Here is a 15164-nt window from a genome sequence, read left to right as displayed (position 1 = left end):
GGGTGGGTCACAATGACTACCTCCCCTTATTTTATACAGTCAATGGTATGAGCACAAAAACTACATATAGCCCCTTGAAATAATATTAAAAAAATAATAGTATAATTGAACAAAATTATTAAATAAAATATGAAAAATGCAACTAATGCAGAGGTGTGGGCCCAGGATACTCTTATTTAGCATTTTAGTAAATATTTAACTGTCCATCTACCTTGAACAGAGAGAGAAACTGAGAAACTTAGTTTTTGAAACCTCATTAGTTTGTAGCTACAGAGCTCAAAGATAAAAATGTATCTTTCTCTAAAATGTTTTCATATAGATATTAGTATTTCATTCATTTTTCATTTCATTCATAGTCATGAAAAATAATCAAAAATCAAAGAATACTGAGTAGTGTATTATATTTTTCTATTTCAAACTACACATTCTATTTATTTAACACTTGTGACTCGTGTCAGCATTTTTTCATCATTATTGTATTTATTGTCTAAAACATGCTTCAGCAAAGGTTTACTTGACTAGAGCCAAAAACAGCGATTTTCTCTTTTATGAGTCACACACAGGTGTAATCTACATTCTAGTGCTCGCTCGGTTGGACACCCAGCTGTTTGCAGCGTTTTCCCCACTGAACACCAGATAGAGAGGCTCCACATCCCACTTACAGATGTTTGTGATCATTGCTCCAGTGAGATTAAATGGAAGAGAGATGGTGTCCCGAGATTCAACTCACAGAGCAGCAGCCTGGTCCTCAGGCGGCCTGCTGTATTGGTTTTGGAGAGCAGGCAGGGACTTCGGTGGAAAGAAGCTCCCTCATCTGGCTAGATGGACAACTTTCATGCATCAGGGAGTTTGGAGGTAGATATGCTACAAACAAGGGATGAATGACTAAGCTTTAGGGTTCACGGAAAAGTTCAGAGACTGAACAACTGAGTTTAATATATAACGTATGAGTTATGGTGTTGTGGTGAATTGGGGTCTCTCCAAAATGTCAGAGTTAAGGCGCTCAGACTTGCTTTTGTAAATGATGTTATTTCCTGGATGGAAGAAAGCCATGTGGGCTTTAAGATGTCTGACTTCATTGACGTATTTATGGTGTCTCCATGTGCATGCGTGCATCAGTGCCTATCTAAAAGTTAATTTATGGGCAGATTTTTGGCTGCCACGTGTACATGTTTTGTTATTCACCAAAATATATCTTTGTAAAATGTACTTAAATAGATACAGGTTAATGAATCTAGAAGAATATATCCTTCATGGTAATGTTCAACAGTTTTAGACTTGTTGCTAACCTTGTTGGTCGCTTGAATATCAATGTGGTGGCTGACTTTCACAAGAAGTCTTATCCAACAGAGCAGAGGGAGCAAAGTGACATTTTTTTGACTTTGTTTGACAGAACCAAATACACAAACAAACTATTGATGAATGTCTATGTGTGACATTTCAGACACTGGTAATGTAGCCTTATTATTATTATCAGCTGTGCCAAAAACAAACTCCACAGAACCGACTCATTGAAGGATATGGCTTGTGATATCCTTTCCTATCTATCTATTGTCAACTAATGCCCCCCCCCTCCCGCCGCAAAAAAAACATCAACACTGAATTAATATTACAAACAAGTATTGTCTGTGTAGCCAAAGCCTGGTTTGTGTTATTCCTCTGTGCTATAGAACTCCATTGTCCAAAAACTATTAAAAACACAAGTGAGCCACACTGTTGCATTGTTGACGAGTTCCTTCGTTCCATGACCACACACACTGTAGTTTATCTTAATTCAATCCCACATACACAGTCCTGCTGCTGAAAATATTCACTAGAGCTGAAAATAGTCCCCAACACTAACCCAAAACACAATGCACTATTCACTACTGTTCCAGTGATGTTTGTTGTAAAACTACAGTGCTGTATCGCTGTGTGAAGCTGGTGTGCTGGCTCTGGGACTGTCTCAGCAGCAACTGTAGCAACTGTTTGCTAACCCATAACTTATTAATATTAGTTACATTACTTGTTGTGTTTCCAGGTTTAAATCTTAAGTAGGAAGTGTGTTTAGTTAACTAAGATCTTTCTTAACTTGCCGTGCAAAGCTTCTTTGAGAATCTTGACATATGCTCTGTATAAATAAAGTGAGGTAAATTATTAATAAAGTATTGACAAACATACAAGCACATTGCTTTTTTGTCTTTTCAAGGGATTTGCTGTCAAAAAATTATCCTTTGTAAATGTAGTACAGATGCTCTACATTAGAAATCTAGACAACATTAAGGTAATAACCTGCTGCCTTGTTATTCCAATAGGTCAATTGTCATTCAATAGCAGCCTTTTTTCCTGAAATGTTTTGTTGAATTTCCCCATTTTTAATAAATTTCACATCACTTGTGGATAAATCTGTTCTGTTTGCTCATTCTAATTAAATACAATACTGTAAATAATTTAATAGAATTATATTGCCAGCAGCAAGAATATTCACATTAGGATTATGGATTAACCTCTGTTTTTCATATTTTGTTAGTATAGGAAATGCAGTTGTGCGAGGAATGTTAATTATGTACTGTGAAGTTGAATTTTTTGCTCTGAATGTGCATTAGTAATACTAGGGCTGAATAGTTGAAGATTCGATGCTTCGATGGGCGGAGCCTGAGACTGTCAGTCTCACAGTCGAAGTTTCGCAGTGAAACAAGGATCATGCCATTTTGGTGATGTGGGGGTGCTCAATATCTGATTTTACAAACTACTACCAGTTGTCTCCCAATAAGTTAATATACCGCCTGTTACAATATACATTTCAACTTTTAATGCTGTAAATAAACATGTAAAAGAAAAAACTTTCAATAAATGTTTTTAAAGTGCGTGAATAAATCCAAAATTGTAACCCTAACCCTGGGTCGTCAGTGCGCATGTGTAGGCATAGCGTGTATGTGTGAAGGGGCAGTGGAGGAACACTTGCTGAAGAGACGGAGCTCCAGCTTCACTGGTGTTGTGCAGAGTTGTCCACACCTCGCGGGACTTTTGGATAATTTATCACTATTGATGAACCACACAAAGAAAAATTTTATCGTTTTTAAACAGCCGGCTACTTGAAATTGACCCGCAACGTGCATGTAGTTGTCAGCAGCACGGCATGCACGCAAAACCGATGAATGGCAGAGAGAGAAAGAGAGAGAGAGAGAGAGAAAATGGTCAACAATAAGCCTCAGTTTAGCTTCTGCTCGCAATCGCCGCGCACAAAAACACACGATTCGACAATCAGTCGACTAGAGGCAGAACTTGGCAAGTCTGATTCGACAATGTAAATCCTTAGTGGGGGACAGCCCTAGGTAATACACAATGTTGTGATAAATGTTGCTATAAATGCACATCTTGTTACAAACAGGAGACACAAGAGAGTTAACATAATTGAGTTCAGAGTGAGATATACATGTTTTATGTACTGTATTAGGGTTGTTATACTTAATTTAAAGTACTGTATGTGTTCTGAATAAGAATTATGTCAAATTAAATGTTTCTAAAAATGGGCAAAGAGAGGGTGAATTTCTATAAACACTTCTTGTGACTCATCAGCATCATTAACTTTTCATATCCCGCTTGGAAGTTTTCAGTTAACATAATGCAGTTCCTGTAGTTGATGCTTTAAGCACCATACACCACCATGGCTACGTGTGATAGCACCCACTGATCTTCACAGAATCACCAGCATTAACAAATTAGGACTCTTTTTATTTGAAATTGTTCACCTTTTACACACTGACAGTTAATATACACAAGCCTTTGTGGTCCCTCTGGCCCAAGACATGGTCAGTGACAATGTGTGCTGGATATCGACCATGACGGCTTATGGTGGATGGGAAGCTCAGACACACACACACACACATCCAAACACACACATTCATACACACATTGACGAGCACACGCACACATGCAGAAGTACACACTTGCACACACACAGATATGCAAGGATGAATAGAAAAAACACACATTACGACACATACTCTAACAACCTAACACAGTCTAGCCATCTAATGTAGACATCAACAGAGGAGGGGCTTAAAGTGCATACAGGAACAGAGGAGGGCCTTGCTCGCTCTTGTGATCAGTGACAGGCAGCCTTTTAAATTATGAGCGACAGTAATCCTCCACCAAAGCGATGATCTTAGTGCCACACTGTATCTTTACAAAAAGCCTATCCCTACTGTATTTTTAGCTCAAACTGTGCCTTGCATCATGAAATAATGACACTGCATAGTTCACGGGGTTAGTCTTATACATTATTGCGGTACAATGTAAGTCCAAGAACAGGGTATGGGTATGGGCTTTGGGCTGCAGGATGGCACAGAAAACATATATTCTGTAGCCCATGTTTTCAGTGAGATTAGGGAAATAAATCCATCGTGAGGAAGCTCACTGTAGTCCTGTTTAGCTTTAAATGAAGGATAATCCGTACAAGGAGAGGTGAGAAGATGTTCAGTATCCTGGATGCACAGAAGGAGTACCAATGCTGACACGACTCCTGGACTCCTTGCCTGGGTGAAGCACATGGTTTGGTCAGGAGGTGGTGCAGAACTGCCTGGGTCAAACAGGTCAGTAAGGGGCAAATAGGACTTGTGGGTGGGAGGTCCTGATAGGCCCAGGGGCCGGGCGGAGCAATGCAGCAGGGAGGGCCTGTGTCTGGAAGAGGGCAGGGGTTGGGTTGTGGTTAGTGGCATGGTTTGTGCGATGTGTGAAAGCGTTGCCGAGGGCCGCTGCCACTGCCGCCAGGTGAGCAGGTATGATCTGAGCAGTCAGAGGCTGACACTGGCGCTCCTTACCAAGGGACAACTTTATCTGGTAGAGAAAGACAAAATACAGTCTTATGTATAACTTATGTACACAGGGTGGACACAATAATGTAAACGCATCATGGAAAAGACCTGATCCAAATCAACATTTCTGATTGTGCCGCAAAGCACAATAATGTTTTTGTCTAAATTATTTGATACTTCCAACATACAGATTAACAATACTTTCGTCACTGTAAGCTATATAAAAGTGTTTTCACAACGCTCTTTTTTCATTTGACAAAAGAAGCCAAAGTCCACAAATGTTAAATTTTGGCTAAAGTTGTTATAAAAACCTTTTCCTAAATAAAAACTGTCTAAAACTGGCAAACTTAATGTTAAAATGAGGAACTGCTGTTCAGACAAAACAAGTTATTTCAACTCTGGAATGTCCTTTTTTTTTTTTTACTACTTTCTGACATATTTCAGACTGCTCTTTGTCAAATCATGTTATCTGTTTTGTTGTCATGATTTTCCAGACCATTCCCTCTGCAGACTGCAGGCACAGAGGTTGTTGGGGCCAGAGAGCTTTACAGGGGATGAACCAGACGCCAGATATCAGCTGCTAATTACTGAAAGTTTTCCAGATGATCTGCAAGACACTAGCGCTTATATGGGAAACTGCAACAGACATGTCAGCCCCTTTAATTGTTGATTTGCTTAACCGATGTACCTGCAATTTGGACATGAGACAAGGAAATTTGGTTTATTTGCCTTTATGTTTGTCAAATGCCGCTATTTTGTCTTTGCAGTGGTGATTTAGTTTTTTTTTTCACGTGAAAATTGAAGAATTGCTCTAAGTGTGAGCAAAGACTTTTGGAATTTTATTAAGAAAGAAAGAATGAACTAAACAAAGACAAAGAAAGAAACGACAGACAGACAAACAGAAAAGAGTGTCCAAACTCCAAACACAGCCTAATAGGGTGATAAGGTCACCAAAGTTATCTGGCTTAATCTTCTGTATCAGTAATGGAAAAGCTACGGTCTCACAGCACCAGGATGGCAGCCGTTGTCATGGGTTATCAATCACTGACTCAGGCATCGTAACCCTATGGGAAGCATTCTTTACTCTCTGCTCATCAAAGTAGCTCCTCTCCGTTAACTCAGTCAATGATGGGTTTCAGAAAAAGTCATTTCCCCCACACTGGTAACCCCCGCGCTTCGTCTCGGCAAACAGTGGGTGTGATGAATGCCGTTTTCTAGGGCTTCTGTAAGATGGAAAGTCAGGCTCTCCTTTATCTCTCAAACATTGAATCCACATGACTCCATCATGCATCCTACCAATCTTGTGTCTTGTGGCACTCGGCAAAAAAACTACTTTTAGCTTTGTTTTAGCTCTCCTGGAGTGCAAGAAGGCTGGGGTTTGCCACTTGGAACAGCGAGTACCAGAAAGTTAAACAAAGAACTCAGGCAAGTATTTGGAAGCTACTTTCAGTACACTTCTCTTCTTCTGTGGTTTGTCAGCTTGCCTGACACTAATCTGAACTGCCTTGATGCAGAAGACCACACTCTGAGGTTCTCCGAATAAGTTAAAACGGACATTTACAATTACTTATAAATAGTATTTGAGTCTGCATTTCATCTCCAGCGTGCTGACTCAGAGCCTCATGATACATGCCATTTTTGTCTATGAAATATCACATTTTCAAATTAAATCACACTGTTCTCTGCCAGGGATTTTAAATAAAAGCCAGGTAACAGGTGATCCAGTTATTAAAGCTGACATTTTATTGAATTAGGTGTCATCAAGCAGATTGGATGTGCCTTATGAAAAGACAGACCTTAACACTTTAGAAGACGTGTGTGGGTTTTTTTGCTGATAAGCAAAGAAACATTAAACTGACAAATCTCTGCATGAAGCTTTGTCTAACTTCTTCTCCAATGAGCAAGAGAGAGCGGTACATATTAGGTTTGGGCAAGAGAGAGCAGTACATATTGGGTTTGGGCACAGACCTATGCTTTTTATTTGACCTACAAACATGTGGCTGGAATAGGAGAATGACAATGAACACAGTTTCAGATAACAAACAATAAATGTTTCTCATGGGTTGATATGTCTGCCTCTTATGAGGCTATTAGAAATGAGTCACTGTGATTGTTGTGTCGACACCGGGACTTTTTTTGACGATAAGATGACTGAGGCATGACTCACCGGCTGCTTGGTCTGGCCTTTCTGGGGTTTGCTGTAGGGGCTGTATTTCGGTTTGGCTGGTTTACCTGCTGCTCGGTCTTTATGACGCCGGCTGCTGATGTGCTGAAAAGGAGACAGAAAACTAGTGTCAAAGAGAGGTCACGCTAACCTGTAGGTTTCAGCATGTCACTCAACTGTGGTTAAAACTGCTAAATGCATTTGCACTTTTCCCCATCAAAATAATCATACATAAACGTATAAACGGGATAGAAAATATCAGTCATTATTTATTTGTGTCTATCACGGCAAGCCAGGAAAGTCAAGGCAGCAAAAACTAAAGGGGGAAGTAAAGGTTCTTTCAGACATCAAGCATTTGCCACTGCTGCCTCCACTGTTTCCAATTTAGACACGGCGACAGCCATCAGTCAAGGTGGCATCATCAAGGAGACAGAGGCAGCCGCTCTTATGAACATGCACAGCTGTTGTGAAAACCACATTTTCTACATCTGTTCACCAGCAGTGAATGAACAGATCCATCAGCAAAAGTCTTGGATTAACATCATCTTCCAAGTTTGATAATCTAGTGTGGGTCTAAATAATCTTCTGGAACATTACTGGTTTAGACATCAATCTCTGGGCAAGTGCCATTGCAGAGAAAAAACAGAGAAAATGGTCTTTCTTATATTACAGATTGGATGTGATGCGTTATAGGTGCCTGTTACCTCAGCCCTAGGCTAGATGCCATTTCAGAGTAGATAGCTTATCATGTGCTGAGGTTGGACCCTGACCAACAGAGAAGGAGGGGCCAGGACTAAAAATATACCTCCTGTCTCAAGGCAAAAAGTATTATAGCTTTAAAGGTTTCATTGTGACTAGAGCACCCCATGGTGACAATAACTGCAAGGTACAGTGCAGAAAGCATTTACCAAATGACACATTATGTTCCCTAAATGCAGAATGTCATTTGGAAAGTGATATTAAAGTCTTTCTGATGCAGAAGTCCAAAAAAGTTGAATAAACAAGTAAAACACAAGAATTTGAAATGACATATAAATATATATATATACTCTGCAAGAAAGCCAATAAATAATTCAGTGTGGGTACACGCTGACAACAAAAGGCAGATTTCTGGCAGCTTCTAAACTTCACAAGTTCTTGCAGTGGGTTTAACAATCACACGTTTCCTCTGGTTTCAAGCTGCAACTGAAATTTGTCATGCTGGATTCTTTTCACAGAGAATCGCCGCTGTTCAGAAGTACTCAGTAAAAGTCCCTGCATGAAAAATTCATACAAAGCCTGTCTATTTTCAGGGAGAGAGCTCAAGGTTAGCTCAGACAAAAGCAAATGGTTTTCAAGTATTGTAGATGAAATTCCCTCCATGACAGAATGATCAGCAGCTACAAGAAAAGAAGATTTGTCGAGTGCCCCAAAGCAGTAACCAAGATACACATTCAGCGTTTTCAGCCAAACCACACTGAGGAAAATATTACAAAGAGATCAGATTATTGTCAGCTTTACTTAGTAACCTGATTTTGGTAACATTTTATAAACTAGAAACCCTTTTCCTGATTTGAGGATTAGGAGCTTTATTCCTGATGGAGAAACATTGGCCATGTACAGTATATGCTTAACCAGGTTTCTTTTTGCTTGAGTGCATGCACATGACAAACGGAGGCATTTTTTTCCCCAAAAGAATTGCATCTTAAATACAAAAACAAGTGAAATCTGACATTGAAGTAAATTAGTCTAAAGAGGTAGGTTTTCTTAGATAAACAGCAAACTACTTGTAGCATTTAGAAACAAGCAAACAGTTAATTGTGTGCTATCTTGCTATAGAGCTTTAATGTCCCTACCTAAATGCATCAAAAAGAAAGAAAAACATTTAGGTTACAGCTTCATATACCACGAATACACTTCAAACGTGCCAGTCTTATTTAAAAACTATGGTAGATGTTCTGAGCAGCTGCAGGTAAATACAGGTTTTACAGTAAATTATTGTGCTCGGAAATGTGTTTTCCAGTTTTAACCTGATTTGTCCTAGTAACCCTGGTGTGTATGTAAACTAAAAATTTTTTTTCCATGTTCTAATCTTGTGCCCCTGTGTCAATTTTCCAGTGATTTTTTCCCTCTCTTCTCCCTTTTGGTAAATCAAAACAATATTTTTGATGTTTCATGTTGAACTTGAGGGTGCACACACATTTATCAATCAAATCTGATTTTAGGCAACTACTTTGCAGGAGGTCTGTGTTTGGAAAAACTTTATTAGTAACATTAAAATAATACTATTTCCAAAAGTGTGAGTAATGTATTCATTTCTTCCATGTCCTCTTCCTCCTGATCTAATAACACAGGTGGGAGTGGAGGGCTTCTGGCCAACAGTCCTCTCCAGCTCCACCTTGGTTTCAGGTCCTGCGATTACTGCTTACTGGGACACTTGGACAGAAAGGAGCCATTTTTTTCATTGTATGAAAAGTCAAAAGGCATATTGTTCTGTATTTGTTAAGCCACGCCCATCTTTGAATGATTCCAATCAAATATTTAGGATTTGATTTTTAAAATAAATCTAAATGTCTGCTGTTTAACACTTAAATATGTCAATTTCACTGTGGCCTTAAAGGAATGGTTTGAACTTTTACGGTGAGTTAAGTGCCAGACTATTTCTTGGCCAGACACAGTGAATTTAGAGATGACAGATATGAGAGTGATATCCTTCTTCTTCTCACCTAATTTCATGTCAATTATGTGAATAACTTTGTTTCGCAAAATATCAGCAATTTCTTCTAAATTAAAATTGTAAATACACACAATAAAATTATTACGTCAGATAATGATGAACTGTAGAAGAATATTGTTTTTTTTGTACTATTATTATTTGTACTGCACATTATGAATCTCAGTAACCCAGTAAACTCCAACACAGTGCCATGACATTGTATTTAGTAGTTTGATTATTATTATTATTATTATTATTATTATTAATCATAATCTATGTCTTTCCTTCATTGACTCTCTTTTTCTTGAATTTGTTTTTTCAAAATCTTCAGTTAAACATGCTTTGTGTGCATGAAAGCTGGGAAGAGTTTTACACGAATAGAATTTTTCACCAAGTTCATCAGTGTTTGACAATTTCAGAGTTTTTCAAAGTGGCTCTCTGTATCTCTCACCTGTTTTAGCTGAGTCTCTGAGTTGACATGGACATCGCACGTCTCACAGTAAAACGTTTTGTTCTGCAGGCCTGTTGATGATTTGGGAGATGTAGCCAGTTTGCTTTTGACTCCCGGTCGTGGGAAAGACTTGATGGAGCCCACGCCAGTCCTGGCCTCGAGCATCGTCTTGTGCTTCGTACCTGCAGGTTCGAACAAGAACCAAGTACATGAACTTCACTCTACAGATTCTGCCTGAAGGAAAGGTGAGATCAGAGGTTCATGTCTGTTATTCCTCTTCTGATCTGGGAACTATGCGGGTCATTGTGAAAGGGTCGACTTGTAAATTATCCGAAAACGGTCCTGATCAAAGGTGAGGACACTGTTAAACTCATTCATTCAAATATTACACATTTAAACAGAGTTGTGTTTGCCTGGAGTGAAGGGATGGGCAGGAAATTACAAATGGGTCTGGACTTTTCACTCACACCACCAAAACCAATTCCTGTTCCTCCAAGCAAATTCAAATAAAAACTTTTTTTTGAAAGAGTTGTCTCCCTGGTCCCCCTCTAAGAATGGGAACTGCTCTAGATATACTTTTGACACATCCAGAATTGTAGGACTGGTAGAGTAATATCCAACAGGTTATTTTCTCCCCCTCTCTCTTTCTCTCTCTCTGGACTAAACCCTGAACCAAAGACTGACTTTTCCTTCACTGAAAGGAAATTATGGCTATTAAAAGGATACTGTCGAGACACTGGAGGAAAAGATGTCCACTTATCAAGACTGGCTCAGCTGGCTGGTTATGAAAGGGTCACATACTCTCTGCTCTCAGTTGAACAAGCTTGGTCAATATGAATTCACATTGAACCCTTTCACTGCTTTCTCTGACTTTGGGGTCTCTTACGTAATCCAGTGTGGAAATGGGTAATCTGGAAATGGGTGTTTTATTCTTGTATGGGTGTTTGTGTCTGTCATGCTCCTGTTGATATATTTTTATGACTTGTTTCTCTTGTTCAAACATTCAATAAAATGTTTATTATAAATAAATGATGTTGTAAGGCAAAAGCAGTTGGACTCCAACTGAAGACTAAGATGACTCAGTTTACTCTCATACAACAATTCTGTGTGTGTGCGGATGGGGTATTATAAATTTGTCTGACACCATGATGCAGAAAGCAAGGATGTCTCACAATACCTGATAAAAGTTGGATACAATGTTTCTATGGATACCACTGACAAATACCAAAAACCGTAAAAATGTGTTTGTTAGGCCTGACAATTATTGTTGAAGAAAGCCAATATTACTCAACAGCGATGACAAAAAATACAGCACCACTGATGCTGTGTGATTGTGTTGAAACCCAGCTGATAACAATCTTCTTCACAAAAAGCATCGACTCAACCACAAAAGTATTTCAACCCCTGATGCTGGTGTGTATTTTTCATGGGAATTGCACGACATGAAAAACACATGTAGGAACACAGCAGGTAAGTACCTAATATACATGCTGTACAAATACCTCTGTCCTAATTACCGCAAACACTCAGGTGATGTTTACATTTGCAGCAAATGTCGAGACACGTCTCCTACCACTGTTGTGAGCCTCCAGCTGCGACGCCGAATTGACCGCCACTTTGCACAGCGAGCAGTAGAGAAGGCGTCGCGCTTTCTCTTCCTCTGTTTCCATGTCTGTCTCTTCCTCGGGTTCGGCTTCACGCTCCAGGTCTGGTTCTGAGGGTGAGCTGAGCATTGACCGCCTCTCGTCCCCTCCAGCAGCTGAGGTAGTCTCTGGGGCCGTGGCTGCCATGGTGCTCGGGACTATCGGTGAGGCCACAGGTGCTGGCGTTGGCGTTTTAAGCGTTGTCAAGGATGCCAAGGGTTGTGCCAGTGTGAGCACAGGGGATAGTGGTAGAGGCGCTGCTCCAGGAAGGGCATCTGCAAAGGGAAAATAGATGATTTGTTTTGAATCATATGAGTCCATCCATCATTTAGGGGCAAATGTGTTTTATTCATTTAATGTTCGACCACCAAGTGGACTTTTTCAGACGTTAGAGAATTATTCCTATTTTGTTTGTGTGTTTTTATTTAAAATACTAAATACTAACATGAAATATTCATAAGCAAAACATGAAGCAGAGCTCATAAACAGTGTGATAAAAATTGGAACGTGGAAAATAAAAGAAACAAAAAACATAGTAAAAATGCAAGACAGTTCCCACTGTTGAATCAGAGTGCAGTAACAAAATGAGTTTTGTGAGGATCATTTGAGAGTTGGGTTAAGATAAAATTAGGCATTCTGTTGAGTTGCACATTTTGGTCTATGCATGAATTAACATTTTACTTTATGCCACTGCCAAAACCAGGCTCAACGACTTTGAGAAGAAGTGAAGAAAACCAGAACATAGGTCATAGGGAAAAGACCAACAAAAGCAAAACAAGCAGCAGACCAGTCCAAACTGGGATCAGACTCAGCGGATCAGACTTGACTTTATAGTCAAGTCTGATCTGACAATAAGGTCAAGAGACAAATTGCCCTGACTTATATTTATGATGATAAAAATGTTTTCTTAATGGTATGTACGGTATGTATATACATATTAAACATACATATTACTGAGATAAACAACTCTGACCTCTAATCCACTGTCAGCGTGTGAGATCACGTTAACATGTTATACAAATAACTGCTGTGTTCTGAAAGAAAAGTCTGAGATTTTTATAAATAAAGACAGCAGTGGATCAATATATTTGACTCATAAAACAACACTACATGTCAGTGTATGGAATACAGACGACTGCTGCCACATTTACGAAAATGAAATTTTGTCTTAGCGGCACCACCTGATCGATGCCAATGCCTCTGAGTTGACCGCACTCCAGTGTCACGAAATAAAGATCAGCCAGCCAGGAGAACAAATCAATAGTGAATTATGTCATGCTATTTTTGTGAGCCATTATATATGTTTTTATTTATCCCAGCGGAGGTGTCGGTGGGCACCACAAAAAACTGCTCAAAGTTACACCGTCACCAGTTTCACCAGAGGTTGGAGCAGCAGATATGTTTTTGTTATGGCCTGTGGTGAAAGATGTACAGACATACCTAAAAGAAGAAGAGCATCCGGTGTGGTGAACGCTGTCTATTTATTCAAGCTAAGGTACTGAATGGCATCCAGGGATAACAGCTTATAGAGACTCTGGATGAAAACTTCAGCTAAATGGTTCCAATGTATGTAAATTTATGCAATATGTGTTCTTTTAGTATTTCAGTGTTTGTGAGCATCCAATCCATTAACCTTTAAAATGGGTCTGAGGTACATTTATACGTGTTGTAATAATCTCCTCTTACAGTTGACTGACTCCAACTATGAAATTTGCTGCACTTTCCTGCTGCACACTCTGAATGCAGATCTTTAAAGTGTAGAACAGGAGCAGGTAGATAAATAATAGAGATAAATGTACAAAACAAAGGACATCAACACTGAAAATATATCAGGGAAAACCATATGAGGGTTTGTTCCAACAATGTGTAACAAAATCATAAAAAATATGATAACAAATGTTTGCAGGGTTGGTGAGCAAAGATGTCCTTTGGTACAATATTTTAAACCTGAAAAATAAAGTTTACTATTAAAGAATAATTTTAGTATTTTTAAACTTGGTCCCTCTTTGAATGACCAGTAATTACAAAAGGTTTTGTGCAGTATATGGCTTCAGTCAGCAGCTGCGAACTGTCTGCAGTGGCTGCACTGAACTCGTTTGGGGCAATTGTGCCTATCAAAATGATGTCCATAAAAAGTGCTTCTTTTTGCCACCGACTGTTTTACCAGGTGTCTGACAACATCATGGAAAGGATCCCTACGAGCAACACCTGATGACACCCCTTGTTTTTAACCTGAAAAAGAAGTCTCTGGAAAGTTTGAGGTTTCAGAGTGTTAATTGTCCTTGTCGGTGACAAAAAGAAGCACTTTTGTGGATATGATAAAAAATACAGAAACTACCCATTGAAGACAACTGTAACAATAAATTTCTAACAGTGAACTTTGCTGAATCCATCTGTCAATGTATTGGTTAGACTTCACACTCATTTTAGTGGTGTGTTGACAATATTTATGCAGCAGGCCTGTCTGCTCTGAATGTGCATATTTGATCTATTTTCTTATCTTTTATGTCAATTTAGATCTATCGTATGTTTTAATTTATCATATGTTTTGTTTAGATTCTTCATCCAACCATTCAAAAAATCTCAAGATGGTAGAAAAATAAGTGGAGACACAGATATTACTGTATGTTATGCTCTGATTGTTTACATTCAATTTATAGCCACTTTGTGCCACTCTTAATTCCACACACTACTTACTACTACTGCTGGTTCTTTTGGCCTGGTCTGGAGTGGTCTGGTAGTGGAGTCCATCCACTATGTGATGAATTTTGGTTGCTTTATCCACATTCCATTTTTTCGGTCATTACCCAAAGTTCATCACCATATTGAGGGTTGAACCCATTAAATGGAAAGCTTCGCCTTCACTTTCCTCTTCACCATGACAATGACACAGCACCATTGGACCTATCAGGCTTCATCTTACCCTCACATGTGAGCAAGACCCTAAGGTGCTTGAACTTCTTCACTTGGGGCATTGACCCTGACTGTTATAAATATTGTTTTACAGAAAGCCATGAAGAAGGCCAATTAGAAATTGACTGACAAGACTGAAGCTCATTTATTCAGATGCACAAAGTACATCAGGCCTTTATATTTTAAACTAGAAACTGATTTACATGGCATGGTCAGCGGTGCCAAGTTCAGCAGCTGTGATGTATCTCTTTTCACTCTGTCAGTGTTGTTGCTGCAGTTGCTTTATTCCATTTACAGACTGCCTCTGACAGGATCTGTCCATCACATCATCAGGTGACCTTAAGCAAGGGCGTCTATTGATTACTGTTGCCAGCAGAGAAATGAACGTTAGTGATGCAGTGAGGTGCACTTACGACCTCTACCTGTATATCTGCGTGTGCTTCAGTAAACGCTGCAGATGCCTGTGGACTGAGGTAAAGAAGAACATCTGGCATGAAAAGGC

The 15164-nt window shown here is 39.3% G+C and overlaps 1 protein-coding gene across 1 annotated transcript in view; it reads right to left on the bottom strand.

The window, feature by feature from the left end:
• Positions 1–3693: 3693 nt before the first annotated feature.
• Positions 3694–15164, bottom strand: part of znf385d (zinc finger protein 385D) — a 64978-nt gene continuing 53507 nt past the window's right edge. The window contains exons 5-8 of the mRNA XM_038710629.1: positions 11680–12024; positions 10107–10288; positions 6964–7065; positions 3694–4818 (exon numbers count right to left, since the gene is read on the bottom strand). Of these exons, the coding sequence (XP_038566557.1) occupies positions 4576–4818; positions 6964–7065; positions 10107–10288; positions 11680–12024 (872 nt within the window). The 3' untranslated portion in view covers positions 3694–4575. The remainder of the gene's footprint in view (positions 4819–6963; positions 7066–10106; positions 10289–11679; positions 12025–15164) is intronic.

The sequence above is a fragment of the Micropterus salmoides genome, unplaced genomic scaffold (genome assembly GCF_014851395.1).
Source record: "Micropterus salmoides isolate LMB-PRFRI ecotype aquatic unplaced genomic scaffold, ASM1485139v1 Ms_hic_scaffold_11, whole genome shotgun sequence".
Taxonomy (NCBI): domain Eukaryota; kingdom Metazoa; phylum Chordata; class Actinopteri; order Centrarchiformes; family Centrarchidae; genus Micropterus; species Micropterus salmoides.
Note: the sequence above shows the minus strand (reverse complement) of the source record. Positions and strands in the feature narration are given on the sequence as shown.